The sequence below is a fragment of the Trachurus trachurus genome, assembly GCF_905171665.1.
Source record: "Trachurus trachurus genome assembly, chromosome: 10".
NCBI lineage: Eukaryota > Metazoa > Chordata > Actinopteri > Carangiformes > Carangidae > Trachurus > Trachurus trachurus.
Window position 1 is genome coordinate 10,437,264 of NC_139894.1, and position 18,801 is coordinate 10,456,064.

Consider the following 18,801-nt stretch of genomic DNA (forward strand, 5'->3'; position numbering starts at 1 on the left):
AGTTTTCACACTGACGGTCGACGAAGGGTTAAAGTCAGAAAATGTAACGTGCGACTGAAGGATGAACTCAGACGCCGGGCGCCGCCGCTCTGCTTTCATAACAAGAGCGTTCGATGTCGCTCACTTGAGACACACACACGCACGCACACACACACACACACACACACACCACCACTCAGCGGATTCTGGCTCCGGCTCCAGAGTGACTCAGCGGGTTTGGCAAAAACACGACAAAGAAGAAATCAAAACACTGACAGAGTGTGTGTGTGTGTCTGAAATCAAAGTGTGAAGATCTGTGTGAATTTGGACGATCACTTTCACACTTTTCACAGTTCTGAGTAGAAATGAACAATATTTGTGTTCAAACTGGTCACTAATTCATCAAAATTGCCAAATCTAATGTGTTAAAATGTGGCGATATGATGCGACTATGAAAATAATGCTCACTTACAGTAACTGCAGCAACAATTAAGTGGTTGTATTGTGCAACTTAATATTCAGTTTGTTCATTTTAACTTCAGCTGCACCTCAAAGAAATGAAATAAGCTACAATAAGTGACACACTTACATTATTTACACTATTTTTAATGCTTGTGTGTCTAATTATAAAGTGCATTTGTCTGTTTTTTAACCACGCATCTCAAAAAAGAAACCCAATCTCTGTTTAAATAAAAGGGTTTCATAACAATAACACTTAGTCTCTTATTCTGATTTGATTATTTTTATAGCATTATTTGCTATAAATTTGTTATTTGATGGCTTTGAAAAGAGGACGGGCCGTTAACAAATATTAACCTAATGTCTATTTCAGACATTTATGATAAAGTGTTGCTGTTTCCCATGACGACAGGGTGATAAAACAGCATCATCATCACCTCCCTCCAACTCCTGCTGCTCAGATTAATGATTGATGAACTGTTTTCATTAATGAGCCGATTTGAAGAGAGAGAAAACTCAACCGTATAAAACAAGTTAGTCCGTTTTGAACCTATTTGTTCATTTTGTGAGTAAAATATAGACAGAAAGGTTTTCAACTCCTGGTAGATCAACATCTCTGCCGCTGTAAGACGGAGCAACGCCGCCGAGACCTGGTGCAGATCATCGGGGAGGAGCTGAGGGCTAAAACAAGCAACTCTTTTAATTAAGTGATGTGCTAATGAGCGCTGGACGGCCGACAAAACCTCCACCAGAGCTCCCTCACCGGGACCGAGCGAGTCAGCAAACACACACACACACACACACACACAGGGAGGCTGCAGCTGGCGGCGGGGGAGGGGCTATATTTAAAAACCCGTTAACCTCTGGCTGATGACACAAGCACCTGAGGGAGCGTCACCTGCAGAGCAGCTGAGTGGTGCAACAACAGACGGAGGTGTGAGACCGAGGTAACGCGGCGCAGCGCAGAGTTACATCAGCACCAGTTAGTTCGTCTGTTTCAGAAACTAGTTCATATTCTGTGGAGGCCTGTTTGTGACAGTGACATAAAGTAAATATCCTCAAGTTAAGTCACAATTATGAGACGAAAAGTCACAATTATGAGATTTAAAATTGAAAACACGAGATAAAAAGTCATATTTATTACATCAAAAGTCCTAATTATGAGATTTAAAATCTAATTTATGTGATTTAAAGTCACAATTATGAGATAAAACCATAAAATTATTAGATTAAAAATCCAAATTATGAGATTAAAATTCATAATTACGAGATTTAAAATTGAAATAATGAGATAACAAGTCTGATTTATTACATCAAAAGTCTTAATGATGAGATTTAAAATCAAATTTATGTGATTTAAAGTCACAATGGTTGAGTTTAAAGTAAAAATGATGAGATAAAAACATAAAATGATTAGATTAAAAATCTAAATGATGCGATAGATCACAATTATGAGAAATTAAGTTATAATTATGATATTAAAAGTAAAAATGATGAGATTAAAATTCATAAATAAAAAGTCATAAAAAGTGTCAAAGACAAATTTTGACTTTTATATCCCACAATAACGACTTGAAAATCTCATGATTTTAACCTTTTTATCTCATACTTATGACTTTTTTAATCTCATTATTATGGCTTTCTTTGGGGATATTCATTTTCTTTCAGGTCCCATAAATAAAAGTCTTGTAGTTTATCTCAAAGCAATGCCAGTTAAATTAACGGCTGCGTGAAAAGCACAAATCGTTACTCCTGTGCAGAACAAAGTCAAACAATAATATATTAAAAAGCTTTCAGTCAGAGTCGAGCACTTTGGTGAAGCGCCAACAAGCTTTTTGCCAAACAGGGTCGTCTCAGGCCAAAGAGACGATTAAATGACTTTGCCTGTAAGTCCATGAAAACACTATGATAATAAAAAAGCATAAAAACTACAAAAAGCAACAAATCCTCATGTTATAGAGTCCATAAATGACCAAAATGTGGTGGATTAATTATCAAGCTGCACCTGAAACCTGATCTTATTAAGCCCATTATTAGATAATCACATCTATTTCCATTTAATCTCCACAGCTTTGAAGACTCAACACAGTCTGATTTATTTATTTTTTATTTCCAGTTGGACGACTGTTAAAAACCCACAGACGGACGGACGATCAACGTGTCCCTGAGATTACTGAGTGAGAGCGAGTTAAGACGGCAGCGAAGGAACCAAAGCTTCCAATAAAAAAGAGAGGAGGCAGGAAGACCGAGAAGCTCACCTGAACTTACCTGCTCACCTTTCTGAGAAATAAAAATAACACAAATGAATGTCAGTTTTAACTTGACGGAGCTACAACGGAGGAGGAATAAAGGTTTTTAAAGGACGACAGACGGTGAAGGGGAGAGGCGGCAGGTGGAAGAAGAATCTGATTAAACCAATTAGATCAAGAGGAGGCGGACGGACGATGGGCGGAGGGACTCGTTTCCACTACGTCCACACTGCTACGTTTTTATTTTAACACAATCGCACCTGAAAACACACGTATACGATTCAGGTACAACATCCTCTTCTCCGCAGCTGATAAGTTACTACATTAATGCTGCAAAAACAAGTAGCTGCAAAGAGCTGTGGTGTTCAGATGCAGAATTTAATTTAAAAAAAAAAACAGCTTCTAGCAAAAACAACAAGGTCAAAAACCACTCGTATTTCATTAACCGAGTTGCTTTCTCTACTGATGAGTCATCGTTATCAAAACGTCTCTGTGTTTTCGGTGTTTTCCTGTGGTATCAAAGTGAAAACGAAGCAGAAAACAGATGCGTGATAACATGAAAACATGTAGCAGCATTAGGAGCTTTAGGTGGAGCAGGAATGACAGAAGAAGTAGCGACTAAAAAAAGTGACGTTGCATGAGCGGGAAATGAAAAAAACATCAACAAAAAACGCAGGTAACCCTTTAATTTAGAGGCCGTTAATTACATGATAATGTAAGAAATAACGGTCCATTGCAAGAACTTGGTGGAGAATATTCTGACCTTTCCCAAAAAATTCAAAGCATGAAAAGCATGTGTAATCTTTAGCCTTTAAGAAGAACATGACATTACTATGAAATTGGCCGTTATTTCTATTTTATCACGTAATTAATTGTTATTTCTCTGCTATTTCTTGGCTTTACTACGTAATTAATTGTTATTTAATGGTTATTTCTTGACATTATCATTGTTATTTCTTGGCTATTTCTTGACATTACCATGCCAAGAAATAACAATTAATTACGTAGAAATGTCAAGAAATAACAAATATTGCTATTTCTTGGCAATTTCTTGACATTTCTACGTAATTAATTGTTATTTCTTAGCTATTTCTTAACATTATCACATAATTGTTACTTCATGGCTATTTCTTGACATTATCGTGTAATTAACAGCCTGTAAACTAAAGAGTTACCAAAACGCACAAAAAGTTATAATTTAAAAAAGGGAAGTTTAGGGGGCGATGCAGGTTTCAAGACAAAAACAGGAGGTGGATGACGCATCACAATGGAGAGGGGGGATGTTGGGGGGGGTGGGGGTGAAAAAAGGTTAAGGGGGTTGGAGGTAAAAGCGAAAGCAGACCTGCTTCCTCATCCTCATCCTCCTCCTCCTCCTCATCATCATCATCCTCATCATCAGAGCTGGATGACGAAGGAGCTGCTGCTGCTGGGCCTGAGGCGGCGGCAGCAGAGGCAGAGCTAGCTCCACTATTAGCAACATATCCATACTGCATGCCTGTTGGAAGGAGGGGGGGTGGGAGGGGTGGGAGGGGCGGGGGGGAGAAGGTACATGAGAAAAACCGTCAAAGACGAGGCGGTCGACAGAAAAAAACGGGGCGGCGATGAACATCATGCAGTAAAGATTTCCAGTTGATGTGTGTAAATAAACTTGCATCTAAATTAATTTGAAAATCATGGAAAAGTTTATTTATGTCAGTAATTCAATTCAAAAGTGAAACTAATACAGTATATAGATCCATTAACTGATTGAAACCTTTAGGGAGATTCAGGTGTCCGAAACAGAAACCGTTAAAAAAGGAGAGGCAGAAGACGGTCTTTTAAAAGTTAAAGAAAGGTAATTGGCTATTAAGGTTAATAAATAAATAGATATATAAATGAAAAGACAGTACAAGGGCGGTATAACCAACTCATGAAGAAAGTATTAGAAAGTAAAAAGTGCCAGGTTATAGTTAAAAAAAAGTCTGTTCAAAAAAGTGCCATAAAACACAGAGTGAAACATTTCATGTCTTTATTCATTTAATTTCTTTTAATTGTAATGATTATGTCTGAAGACTTAAAATTCAGTATCTCAAAAATGTTAATAATATTACAAAAGGTCATTAAAAAAAAAAAGAAGCATTTTTAATATGGAAATGTTGGCCTTCAGCTAAGTATGTCCATCTATGCTCTCAATACTTGGTTTGAGCCCGACGACACTGTTGATCTTTGTTTTCTGACTTGTCCAACACTCACAGACCGTTCAGAAACATTTTAACCAGGCTGAGACACTTTGATATTTTTGACCATGAAACAAGATTTTAAGTCACAACAAATCGGCCATTTAAAAGCTGTGAAGTGTCAGAGGCCAAACACACAAACACACACAGTTAGGTGTTGTGTGTCTGTCTTTAGTTTCACCTTTTATTTCCTGTGGGACATTATTTCTCAGGCGACTCCCACAGCCAGTGGATTACTCAACCAACCGAGCTCCACCCAAAAAAAAAACTGAAATATTTCACAAAATGCTGCAAATTGCGTCACACAAAATTTGACACAACAATCACAGACGCTGCGTTCAGAGTTATTCGCTCACTAGATTTAACACCAGAAGCGACCGAGCGTGTATTTAAACACACGCCTGTTACAGAGGTGTGGCCTGTGTTTGTTTATCCTGCTGCTCTCTTGTTATTGTTGTTGTTGCATGTTTTCACTGGAGCAGAGGACACTGGTTTAAACTGTGAACACACAACGCACAGTCAAACAACGTCATAGATTTTGCTCTGTTTACATTTCTAAGATTTAGTTTCGCTCTACAGTACATGCAAAGACTACGCATCGTTTTTTTAAAAAGGGCTTTTGGCTTTGCAACCAGAATAATGATTTAAATGCAACTGCAGTCGGTGCTGGAGAAGAAAAACATCACCAGTCTGAACCGAAATAAACCGTCAGTTTACTGGTGGGAGGCGAGTCCCGGCCTGAAACCCTCGAATTTGTGTAAAGGCCTCACACACCTGCACATTTGAAAGTGTGTGTGTGTGTGTGTGTGTGTGTGTGTGTGTGTGTGTGTGTGTGTGTGTGTGTGTATATGGATGTGTGAGTGTGTGCAAGAGACGACATGTGGTGCATTTCCAGAGTGCAGCTGTGGTTATGTAAACCGTACACACACACACACACACACACACAGACACACACAGACACACATTTGCCCTGTGAACTAGGAGCAGGATTTCAAACATCCAACCTGTACGTCTAAACACAGGCTCAACAGACGCAAAAGACAAAAACCAGGACACACAGAGAGCACAGAAATAAAACAAACGCTGTTGTTTCACCTACAACAAAACACAAAAGTAAAATCTGGTTGGAGAAAAAGTTTTCAAAATACTGTACTGGAAATACTGTATTTTAAGTGCGATCTTATTAATAAAATGCAAAAAAAATTAGAAATTAATCTTAAAACAAGCAGATGATTTCATAAAAACAGCATGTCAACTCTCATAATTACACATACAGAGCCATGAATAGCGCCGACAGTTTAAATAAAGAGCAGCGCAGAGTGAAGACAAACCTTAAAACGATTTGTAAATGAGTCTTAAAATAAACACTTTTGTGATAAATACCTTGGTGGTGTCCCGGTGAGGAATGAACTGAAGTGGAGGGCGTTCCTGAGGGCGTCTGGTCTGCGTCCGGACCACCGGCACTGTGAGCGACCGCCCCCCTGCTGCCGTACGAGTCGTAGCTCTGAGGAGGCCGGTGGTGGTGGTGGTGGCGGCCGCCGTGGTCGTACTGTTGGTGGACCGAGGTCTGGGCTGCAGCGAAGGAGGAGGAGGAGGAGGATAAAAAACAAAAACATTAAATCACAGGGAGGAAAGAGCAGAGTCACCTTCAGTCTCTATGTGAGAAATCGCTGCTCAGGGAAGCACAGGAGAAGATTTAAAGTAACAATGATGAGATAAAAAGTCACAATTATGAGATAAAAAGTCAAAATTGTGAGATAAAACATTTAAATTATGAGAGAAAAAGTCCTCATGAGATTTAAAATTGAATTTATGAGATGTAAAGGCACAATGATGAGATAAAAAGTAAAAAATTGTGAGATGGAACATTTAAATTATGAGATAAATCATAATTAAGAGAATTTAAAGTCATAATTCTGACATACAAAGTTAAAAATTTGAGGGTCGACGGCTTAGGGTACCAAAAAGCAGACTGAACAGATATAGGAACTCATTCATCTCATCCGCCATTACGTCACTACACGGCAACATGAAGCACTTTACCTTATTTAAGAACTGTGGGTTTCATTTGACTGGTTTTTACCATTTTATATGTGTTGTATGGAAGCACTGTATGTTACAGTATGTGTCCCATCCTGTATGTATTGTGTAATGTTTAGTTACTTTGCTGTGCAATCCAATCCAATAAAATAAAATAACATAAAAATGACAATTTCTCAGTCGTTGAAGTTGAATTATTGGACAAATACATTTGATTGAGCAGCATTTTCCCAGATTTCCACAGCTCAGTGTTGCACAAACACTCACACACACCTGTGCTTCCTTGACCGTTGACCGTGGGCGCCATCTGACTGGGAGGACCCCCGCCGTACCCGGGCTGCACCGCTGGCATGGAGGCCGGCGGCGGCTGCGGCTGAGCGGTGCTGTACTGATGAAGCGGCGCTCCCATCTGGATGGGCATCGCTCCAGGCGTGGCGGAGGAGGAGACTGTGCTCTGCGAGGAACTCAAGGTGCCATACTGGCTGCTTCCTGGCGCCGAGGGGTACGAAACGATGGGGTAGAGGGGAGCTCCGGCGCCACTGGCCGCTGCAGGAACCAAACTGGGATGTTGTTGTTGCTGTTGCTGTGGAGGGTGCTGCTGCGCTGGGGGAGCACGGTACGCCTGCTGTCCATAGTAGGACCCCGGAGTGGCGTAAGGTGGAGGATGTTGCTGCTGGAGTTGCTGTTGGTTGTACCGGGCGTTTGACGGCGGAGGCGCTGACGAAGGAGGGAGAGGAGCAGCATACGGCGAGGGTGCTACATGATGCTGAGGGACATGGTGGTGATGCTGCTGCTGTTGCTGCTGCTGCTGCTGATGGTTGTTCTGGTAATAGTTAGCACCGTGGGCACTGTTCGTAATGGGCGCTTTGCCGGGAGGTGGCGTGGAGTGGGCAGGGATGGTGGGGTAGCTCTGGTGCTGAGGTGGGGCGCCATAGTAGCCTATAGGTGGTGGATACATGGATGGGTACGTCTGTGCTGGACCTGGGAACAGAGAGGAGGGCAGTTAGTTTAATACAAGTGTAATTGACCAAATATTTCAGCTCCAAACTCAGTCAAACCAGCAGCATTAAGATAATAAATAAATACATTAGATTATCATTACCAATAAGCAACAAGCAGCAGCTGTTTCCTCAGCAGTGGGGGGTTAATACAGTTAGCTCTCTAATTAATATCCCCTCTTTAATAAAAATCAATTATTTTGTGTTAAATACATTGTATTGTATTGTATATTTAAACAAAATAACACAATGAAATGATGGTGCGCAATCTGTCACACAGCTATTATCCGGCTAACACTTTGCGTTAGCTTTGCTTCGCGTGCTAACGTTAGCGCCGCTACCTCCCTGACGTCAGCTATGGGGTTGTGCTGCGTTCGAAGACAACGCCAAACTCGGATTTTTCCGACCTCCTACTTGAAACCTCCATCTGCTCCCACTCGGCGAAGCCAGAGAATCAAATCTACCCCGACTTCTTCGAGAATCAGTTGTCTGACTTCACACAACAATCTATGCACCCGTTCAGAACAACACACGGCAAAAACATAAATTCAAATGCATTCACATGCCAACATATATTAAAACGTTATTTTTTTTAAATGCTTTTTGCCTTTTATAATGTATTTATGCCTTAGCTACGCGAAGCACTTTGATTGCAGGGTTTATCCCTGCCCACCTTATATTTTTTGTTATTTTGGCGTGGTGCGTCTCGAAAGCTTTCAAATAGGAACTCAGGGTTTTCAGGATTCCGAGGTGTCATGAACGCAGCATTAGCTACCGTTATCCTAGCTGTCTAGCTTTAGCTTTAGCTTTGACACTTCACTTTTTTCACCGAATTAACGCGTTGATTTAATTTATAGTTAATGTCAACGGTGTTATTAACACCAGATAGTTAGATGTGTGAAGAAATAAAAACTCAACAACGCGGCCGCTAAAAAAAATCGTCTTTTGACATCACACGGCATTAGCGTTAGTACCGTTAGCATGCTAACATGCTAGCGGTGCCGGCTAACCGCATCACCCCGGCCTGGTACCGTTCTGGTCGGGCGGCGCAGCTCCTCCGTTCGGCGTCGAGCTCTGGTTGTAGCTGACGGGGCTGGAGCCGCTCCGGTTGGTGGTTGAACCCGGCGCGGACATCATCGCTGCTCTGTCCTCCTCCGACCGGTCCTCCTTATTCCCACTGGTTCACGGCGGAGGAAGAAGAAAGACACATGAGTTTCGTCGTCGGCGTCCCTTTCCCTGCTGAAAAAGCCCGGTGGTCGGCGAGGAGGACCCGGGCAGCCCGGCCAGGTTCACGGAGAGATGAAGCTTCCAGTCTGGATGTTGATGAGGAGCTTTACTGGCTGCGGCTGCTGCGGTCCTACCGCTCCCCCTGGTGGATCTAACTTTACTGCTGCAGGTGTACGTTACCGTTCATTTCTTAACTGTCTTTTTAATTAAAAACAAAAAGAAAGATTCATAATTCACAATAGACGTCTATTTAACAACTGTAATATGCATATTTTTATTTTTTGATTTATTCAATTCATGGTACTTCACATGGTTGCACATATTTACATCCTAATGTACACATAGTCACCATGAATGAAAAGGAGCAGGATGAAGAAAAACTAGTACCTGCCCCTCTCTATTGTTATAATTGCATTGGCTATCAACACCAATAGGCTATTATACTCTATTTAAAAAAAAAAATTAAAGATGATGAAACAAAGAATAATAACAAAACAAACAAGCAAAATAGCAGTGGACACCACTCTTCTATCTATCTTTTCTTTTTTCCCTTCTTTTTCTCTTTGTCCTTCTTTTTTGTAGGCGCTTATCTTTTCTTTTTTAACCATTTTCTTTAACTGAGATTGTACAACTTTTCAGTTCCTTGCTTTGTGAATGCCACAGTATTAACTGTATTCATAATTAATACAGAATAGAGTTGCACACCTACAACCTGAATTACTGTAAATATGTTTGTAAATATGTCTCCTCATAACCTATGCAGATTTTGTTACTGTATCCTTATTATTGCCTTGGTTATTTTATTCTCCTAATTATCATGTCTGTATTTTTTTTTTTTTATTCTATTGGAGCTGCTGTGACACAATAATTTCCTGCAAAGGATCTATTAAAATTCGCTGCAGTCTGCTTATGTTTGCACAGATAATGACACAATACACAGTTGTGTATATTCCCTCCAGGTACATGTTATTTATAGCTTTTGCATCTGAAAGTCACAGGTTCAAATTTTGCAAAACACATTTACTCTTCAATGTTTTACTTCTAATATAAAAATTGTTTTGTTTTAATGTGTTTTTTGATGTGATGTGTTTGTATACCCGAGCTGCTGCCCCCCTCCCAACTTTCCCACAGTATTTCTGGTACCAGAGACTTTTTTTTAACGCAGCAACGTTAAAAAAAAAAAAACATTCATGTACAGTGTCTCATAGCAACGCAAAGCTGAAAAAATGTTTTCTTTTGAAACTGTATTTTAAAAGAAAATAATAACATTCTTTGAATGGCATCTCCTGATATGATGGTGCCTCAGGATGTTTACTCTGTATCCTAGCAGTGACTTCATCATGGAGGACTTCACATGGAAGTTCAGCCGTTGCCATGGGTGTGATGATGTACACAAATATTGTTACGATATGAAAACCTGTCTACTTTCTGAGTCTTCACCAATAAAATGACCTGTTAGTACTTTTTAGCTAATATTAAGATTTCTACTGTTATAGTGACAGAAAGTGAACATTTAGAAACGAAATCCCATGAGCCTCCGTAGTGTAGCTCTGAGCAGCTCGCGGCTCTGCTTCGCCGTTCTAAAAATAGCTTGCACCGACAAGGTAACAAACCTACTGCTATGACTATAGCGATTATGGCAATGGACCAATTTGCCAACATGTTGAACTATCCCTTTAACCTTTGCACCTGCAGCAGCAGCAGCAGCACAGCGACCATGAAAACACCTCTTCATCTCTTCTCATCTGGAGCTGGGTGGCATCGTCCAAACCTGCTCTGTTTTTCAATGAAAGAAGCTTCGACCTCTCCTGAATGAAGACGCATCCATCACAAAATACGACAAAAATACACAACGTAAACAAACCAAAAGGTTGAGTAAAAAACTCAGACCTACCAGACGTTTTGCTGTGACCAGTTGGAGCGCATGTTCTACGATGTTAATCCAGCGTCGGTGCCTGAAATAACTCACTCACACTTCATGTAGGGAACGGATATAATTTGTGGACATGAAAATATCAAATTAAAACAGACCAAGACCCAAAAAGCTGCTGCACTTTCTTGTCTTGTCACATCAAATCCCTTTAGTTTAAAATTGTCTGTGAAACCTTTGTGTTTTCTGACACAAAACAGCACTGATAAAAAAATTTAAAAAAAGATAAAATCCATCCATATTTACACCAGGAACTGAGATTTCATGGTGATTTCATTCATTCAGTTTCACAACATGCAGGAATTAAACTTTGTGGACTGTGCAGATGTATTTAAACAGTTTTATCATCTGATATCAGATCTGTGAAATACAATGAAACCACTTAGATACAGTAAATCTCACTTCATCTCAATGTTCATGTTAAAAAAATGAAATGTTTTAAAATGTCCTCGTCAAGTTGCACATTGTGTTGAATGTCCCAGAACATGTGAACACTGATGATCCGGTGGCTACGCATCCTGAGGGATTCTGGGTCGTCCGTCTGTGCACTCACACTCCTCCTTGTGATGTGGAGCAGCGGTGGCGGAGGAGGAGGAGGAGGAGGAGGAGGAGGAGGAGGAGGAGGAGGAGGAGGAGGAGGAGGACGCCGCCGTTTCTGAGCCTTGAGCCTTCCCTTTGGTTTGGCAGGTGGGGCAGCAGGCGGTGAGTCCGTCCCGTCTGCAGCCGGGACACGACAGCACCAGCTGGCAGCAGAACTGGGTGGAGCAGAGCTGGTACCGGTCCCAGGGACGGCCGCAGTACCTGCAGTCTGAACACACACACACACACACACACACACGGTCATTGTTACAGATTTCATTGTTTATGTAGATTTATGTTTCATATGTCATAAGAAAAATACAAAAAAGATTTGAGTTCATAAATAATTGAAAAGGTTAATAAATAGGAATGAATAGAATGCAAAAATATAAACTTAAAGGGATAGTTCAACATTTTGGCAGATTGGCCCATTGCCATAATCCCTATAGTCATAGCAGTAGGTTCGTTACCTTTAATTATCGGTGCAACTATTTTTAGAACCGCGGAGCAGAGCCGCGAGCTGCTCAGAGCTACGCTACGGAGGCTCATGGGATTTCTTGGTTTCCCTCATCAAACTCATCAAATACACAATCCAACAACTCCAATATGCTCTGGTGGACAAGTTGTGACCTGCACATTCAACACGCTATGAGATAATAACAGAACGTTACCAGACAGAGTTGTTTTAGAGGTAAATTCATGCAAAACCGCTGATGAGGGTTTCCGTTGGGGGCAGTTTTTTGACAAGCAGTCTCTGCATTTACCTTGAAAACAACTCTGTCTTGTAACGTTCTGTTATTATCTCATAGTGTGGTGAATGTGCAGGTCACAACTTGTCCACCAGAGCGTTTTGGAGTTGTTGGATTGTGTATTTGATGAGTTTGATGAGAGAAACCAAGAAATCCCATGAGCCTCCATAGCGTAGCTCTGAGCAGCTCGCATACTGCTCCGCCCTTCTAAAAATAGCTTGCACCGACAATTAAAGGTAACAAAGCTACTGCTATGACTATAGCGATTATGGCAATGGGCCAATTTGCCAAAAATGTTGAACTATCCCTTTAAAAAGGGTTTACATTTATAAATAATTTGAGTTGTCACTTAAAAACCTTGATGTGAGGACATTTTATTTTGAAAGTGTATGGTCACATGACCTTGGTCTGTTTGAGGTTGAACCATAGAGGGTTGAACTGTGGGATTGTGGTGTGAAGTCATGGTGCAAGGATGCGCACATGCGGTAAGTGTGCTTTCGTTTCATCTGAATTTCATTTTCTGGTTGTTTACAATTTGCTTTAAGCGTACATTATAACCTTTGTGTTTACTTATTTACAGCATAAACCTCACAACACAACACGAGACAAAAGAGGATGGAGGAAACACCGACCTGAGATGACGTCGCCGTTGGAGGAGATGGTGTAGCGCTCGTCGAAGACAAAGAGTTTCCCTCGATAGAAGCCGTCGGGGAAACGCTCCAGGTATTTGTGAATCCCTCCTTTCAGCTGGTAAACCTCTTTACACACGTCCTGAAAACAGAGACAGAAACAGAAATCTACTAACTGCACGTTTACCTGACAATCTGTTTTATTGTTTTTGCCAATTTTCTTACAATCCTACTTCCCATACATGAAAAATCACCAAACTTTGCACAAAGCTCCAGTCCCATGCCAGATTTACTCAACTCCAAGCAACATGTCAATATTCCTCATATTCGCCCAATAAACGTCTAAATGTAAAAACTTTGAACTTTGATTCCTACCAAACCAAACCACCAGCACGTGCTACAGTTTTGCAACTTTCACCAAAATGTCGCCCCAGTACTTTAGAAACTTTTGTACGATTTAATCCAGTGCAAATTATGAAGTCCATCCCTGTTAAACCTTTCTTCTCCCACAATTTTTGCTCAATTGACAGACCGTCCTCCACAAAAATACCACCCGACTTTTTGATATTTGAAAAACTGAGCCTACAGTGCATGAAAACATTTGACTGTAAACATACACCAGCTAAATACACATTCAATCTTCCTGAAAAAAACTGACAATATCTTGGAGTCAGGGTTGATGAAGTTTGGCAAATATCAGAATTTTATCTCAAAAATTGTATTTATCATGTTACCTTTAATCATACCGACAATTAAAGGTAACAAACCTACTGCTATGACTATAGGGATCATGGCAATAATATATACGTTACATAATGTTGAACTATCCCTTTAAAACCCAGACACTTCGTCCTCTTACTTTGGAGCGGAGGTAAGCGGAGCCGCGCTCACAGCGGATCCCCCCGGTGCAGTACATCAGGACCCTCTTGTCTCTGAACAGCTCCAGGTTCTGGTCCACGTAGTCCGGGAAGTAGCTGAACTTGCGGATGTTCGGGGCCAGACACTGAGTGAACTGTCCCTGGTGGGAGACAAGAACCACAAACATCACAACCCAAACTTTAGTGGGTTTAAAAAGAGTCGTTTAAATCAACATTTCAACATTGTTCATCATTTAGGCACAAAGTGAATCTAGCATTCCCACTGCTACTAGTCTCAGTACTGGTATTTTTATGAGAAATATGTTGATATATTACACAAATTAAGTGGAATAAGCAAATAAAGGATCAAATCTGGATAATTAATCAGGTACCAGAGGTGCAAAACAATGTTTTATGTAGTAATAATCTGATCTGAAGTTACTTACAATTTTACTCTCGTAAAAGTTGCGGCAGTCGAGGAGGATGGTGTCGTTGCACAAATCGCCTTTCGCCAAAAGAGCCTCCACTTCTCTGTGAAACTCCTCCGGCTCCAGATGAATCCCTGAGAGGAAAAAGATTTAAACTAACACGACTTTGCATCAACTTAAAGGAATAGTTCAACATTTTGGCAAATTGCCCCATTGCCATAATCCCTATAGTCATAGCAGTAGGTTTGTTACCTTTAATTGTTGGTGCAAGCTATTTTTAGAATGGCGGCGCAGAGCCGTGAGCTGCTCAGAGCTACGCTACGGAGGCTAATGGGATTTCTTGGTTTCCCTCATCAAACTCATCAAATACACAATCCAACAACTCCAAAACCACCACGAACCTACTGCTATGACTATAGGGATTATGGCAATGGGCCAATTTGCCAAAATGTTGAACTATCCCTTTAACAAAACATTTTTTGGTAACACTTTATAATAAGTACACACTATTAAGCATTAGTTAAGCATTAATAAATACGGAATTCTTCATTTATAACGCATGAATACTCATTAGTATGTAGTTTATAAATAGTTAGTGCTTATCAATGATGAGTAAAACATGTTTAACTACATACTAATGAGTATTCATGCGTTTTAAAGGATAAATTCAGTATTTAATGCTTAACTAATGCGTGTTACCCATTTTTTCCATGTGCATCACTGTAAATGTTGTGTAAATATTAAAAATGTACAAACTGTTTATTAATGACATGGTAAAGTTTATATATTTTGAATATAGAGGGTTACAGTATATTATTATTTAGTCACTGTTATTAATTTCTTGTGAGGTATTAATAAAGCATTTCTGATTCTGAAAACATTACATAAAATATTCAAAACTGTTTGTTTGTCATTAGTACAGTTCATATTAATTCTGTGACATTACAGTAGCAGTCCATCACCTGCTGATCGGTAGGAGACGGCGTCAGGATCGAGTCCCATGGGGACGATTTCTTTATAGACTCCGACCTTCAGGTCTGTGAAACACTCTGCACCACCTTCACTCATCTGCACACGGGGAGAAGAGTTTACATTAAACACAACTCTCTGTGATCATAATTCTAAAAAAAATGACCTTTTGAATAAAACAGTTTGATGTTGTTCTTAAAACCCAGTGGATCACAGCGCAGCGGCGGCAGGTGAGTCTGAGACGTGACATTACGAAGCACTGATCTCTACCGTCCATCATCATCTGCTGTGATTGCTGTTTTTATTCTGACCTTAAAATCCTCCCACTGCATCTTGAACAGAGGATGTGAACGCATCGCGCTGATGTAAATGTCAGTGGCCGTGTCGGTGCCTCCGACCGTCCCGTTGATGCCTTCAGTCGCCACCCGCACCTGAAGAAGAGGAGAAGTGTTAATAAACCTGTGGAGTTCGTCTGTGAACACTGATTGATTATCATTTACATTATATAACATCTAAAAGCAAGCTTAGGAACTAGATTATTCATATTTTACATTTACATTATTTATAATTTTAGTGAAAAAGGGACAAAAAAAATAGTTGGAATAAACTCCTTTTACATGAAAAAAGCTGGTATTATAGTTGAATTTCTTACATATTTCTGCTGTTTTGGTTTATACAAACACAACTTTGTGCTGTTCTATAATAATATTTAGGCTATATTCATTAAATGACTAAAGATATGAACATTTTCACTTATGTGAAGGTGCCTGTGTTATAGTTCATTCATCTTGGGCTCATTGCAGTTTATAATTTTACATTTACACAGGAGTTTGTGCTAAAGGGACATAAATTGATGCATAAAATTGTATTAATGCATAAAATAATAATCAAAATGGACTCCAGAGGGGCGGTGTTTAGCTCAGTTGGTAGAGCATCCGCCCCATGTGTTGAGGCTATAGTCCTCACTGCAGGCGGCCCCGGTTTGAATTCCGCGTCGGACGGCCCTATCCTGCGTGTCATTCCCCCTCTCTGCCTCCCATTTCCTGTCACACTCTCAACTGTCCTATCTAATAAAGGCATGAAAAGCCAAAAAATATACTTAAAAAAAAAATTAAAAAAAAGGACTCCAGAGAGGCAAGTAGTTAAAATTACAGTCACTGATTAATCTGTAGTGTTTCTTTTTAGCAGCAGGATAACAGAATGTATTTACTTTGCCCGTTAAATGAAGTTTTTCGCACAAAGCTTTCTGCCAGGCACAGACGACGTGTGGATCCTCCACTTGACAGTAGTGATAATACAGGATCACCTTTCCAGGACCCCTGAGGGAAAATCAAGAGAACGTCAGGAGAATTCAGGATTTCTGTTAAAACAGAGATTTATAATTCATAAATCAACACAACTGAGGTGGATTTTCTCAGTACAAAGACACGAGTGGCCTGATGACTGAACCCAGACAGGAGGATTTTTACTAAAGTGGACCAGTTACTTCAGCAGCTGCTCCTCAGAGACGTGGCTGACGTCGGGGATCCACACAGAGACGTCTGCTCTCTGTCCGTTCGGCTGCTGAGCTTCAGGCTCGTCCTCCAGCTGCCGTAACAAACACTCGTACGTGGCCTGTGTGAGCTGCTTTATCTCGGCCTCGTGAGTCCGGGCCACGTGTTTGTGGACGGCAGGATGCTCCCTGAAGGTTTGACCGCAGCAGCACCAAGACGAGACCGCCCCTCCCTCCTCCTTCTCCTCCTCTGAACGGCCGACTCGCTTTGACGCCACAAACGCAGCAAACGACTGTGGAGAAGAGAAAGAGTGAAGAGTTTCTAAACTTTTTGATTTGTGATTGATTTATTATTAGAGTTAGATCATTTTGTGACTGTATGCCTCCTATAACAGCTCCAATTACAGTTAATTAACATGTGAATTTTCCCGCCATGACTGTGTTTGTGACCTTTAATCTTTAACCAGCTAAATTTAATCAATTCATCCTTGAGTCCAAGTGAATGCTTATTAACTCACGCCCACAAAATTCATGTTGCAGTATGGCCCAATTCATCAAAACTGATATCTCAATATGAGTTTACGTTACATAAACTACAACTTAAACTTTTGATAAAGATCCCTAAAACATTATTTTCAAGAAATCGCCACTACATACTTAATAAACTGTCAGCAAATATACTACCCCAACTTATTTACCAGTCTAAATTCATCCATCTTTATTCGTTCTCTATCAAATTTGTTTGTTTAATTCTTTATTTTTTCGCGTTTAAGATATGGGTTATTCTAATAGAAGTCTGTTTCAAAAGAATACCCTGATATGTTGATTCAAAATTGTACTTAATATGTTAAATACGGCTGGGTGATTTGCGTATATCCACCACTGACCCTATGATAATAAATAACAATCTATTTATTGATTATTTTTGTATTATTTGGTAAAATGATCAAGGTAGCCAGGCACTAAGATTTAGAGGTTTGTGAAAAGCACAATATTTGTAATGCAGAGAAGCATAAGTATAAAGAAGCAAAAAGAAATTCCATTATGTTTTATCTGAGCTCTTGTTGTCTAATTTATTTAAAAAATGTCACCAAATTCTTATTTATTCTTCAGTGCTATATCTGTAAAGTTTGTAAACCTACTGAGAGATTATAATGTGTTCACTGATCTGTAAAATACAGTGTTTTTATGTTGTCGCTCACCTTCCTCCTGCAGAAGCTGTAGTATCTCCTCTGTGAGGCAGAAAGTTGTCTCTCCTGTTTTAATCCATCACATTTGGACTGAATGGAGTCGATTTCCCAGTCGACAAACTCTGAGCAGGTTGTCTGATCCGCTGCCTCCATGATGTCATTTAACAGAGCCTTTTAAAAACATTATAATAAGTTTAGGGGAAGACACAGCTAATAAACAATCACTGAGCTAAATTACAGGGTTTAGCTCTTCTTTCTGATCTGAAAACAAAGCTAGATAACTCCTAATCAAACCCCACTGGTGCTGTGGTAGCCTCGTTTCATCGATTGATTGATTGATTGATTGACAGAGGAAAAGACATATAAAATGAATAACACGTGTTATAGTGTCCCCCAAAAAACTAGACTAATATTCAAATCAATAAACAACTATTCTGCCTAAAAAAGGAGCAGGAGGAAGCCGAGCTTGTCAGTTCCCACTCCATTATTCACTACGACATCACTACTCTTTAGTCAAAACAAAGCAAAACAAAATAAACCTAATACAAGTAACTTAAACAAAGTCAACAACACACTCACTCTCAGCTTTATAATCACCTATACCTATGTATTTAAAATAATACTCCACTCTCCAACCTCATATTATTTTTTACGAACATGTTTTTAAATATATATTTTTTTTAAATACGACGCTCTGATAGTAGTAAAACTTACATTTTACAGTAACACACGAATCATCCACAACAAACGTGCAAGCAGCAGCATCCGCATCCAGACTGCGACGTCGGACGGAATTAGCCGACGCACCCA

The 18,801-nt window shown here is 40.1% G+C and overlaps 2 protein-coding genes across 3 annotated transcripts in view; both read right to left on the reverse strand.

Moving 5' to 3' along the window:
• The window catches only part of sec24b (SEC24 homolog B, COPII coat complex component), a 32,703-nt gene extending 23,435 nt beyond the window's left edge, over positions 1–9,268 (reverse strand). The window contains exons 1-4 of one of the 2 annotated variants that reach the window (XM_083980367.1): positions 8,973–9,268; positions 7,217–7,924; positions 6,287–6,475; positions 4,030–4,182 (exon numbers count right to left, since the gene is read on the reverse strand). In XM_083980367.1, coding sequence (XP_083836493.1) covers positions 4,030–4,182; positions 6,287–6,475; positions 7,217–7,924; positions 8,973–9,078 — 1,156 coding nt within the window. In that variant the 5' untranslated portion in view covers positions 9,079–9,268. The remainder of the gene's footprint in view (positions 1–4,029; positions 4,183–6,286; positions 6,476–7,216; positions 7,925–8,972) is intronic. The other variant, XM_083980368.1, reaches the window with a different exon arrangement.
• Positions 9,269–11,253: 1,985 nt separating this feature from the next.
• On the reverse strand, positions 11,254–18,784 carry tstd2 (thiosulfate sulfurtransferase like domain containing 2). Its single transcript, XM_083980522.1, has 10 exons — positions 18,706–18,784; positions 18,004–18,162; positions 16,796–17,094; positions 16,520–16,628; positions 15,621–15,740; positions 15,303–15,408; positions 14,359–14,474; positions 13,915–14,073; positions 13,059–13,197; positions 11,254–11,906 (listed from the first exon to the last, which is right to left on the reverse strand). The coding sequence occupies exons 2-10, from the start codon at positions 18,142–18,144 to the stop codon at positions 11,608–11,610; spliced, it is 1,488 nt and encodes a 495-aa protein (XP_083836648.1). The 5' UTR covers positions 18,145–18,162; positions 18,706–18,784; the 3' UTR covers positions 11,254–11,607.
• Between the last annotated feature and the right edge of the window lie 17 nt (positions 18,785–18,801).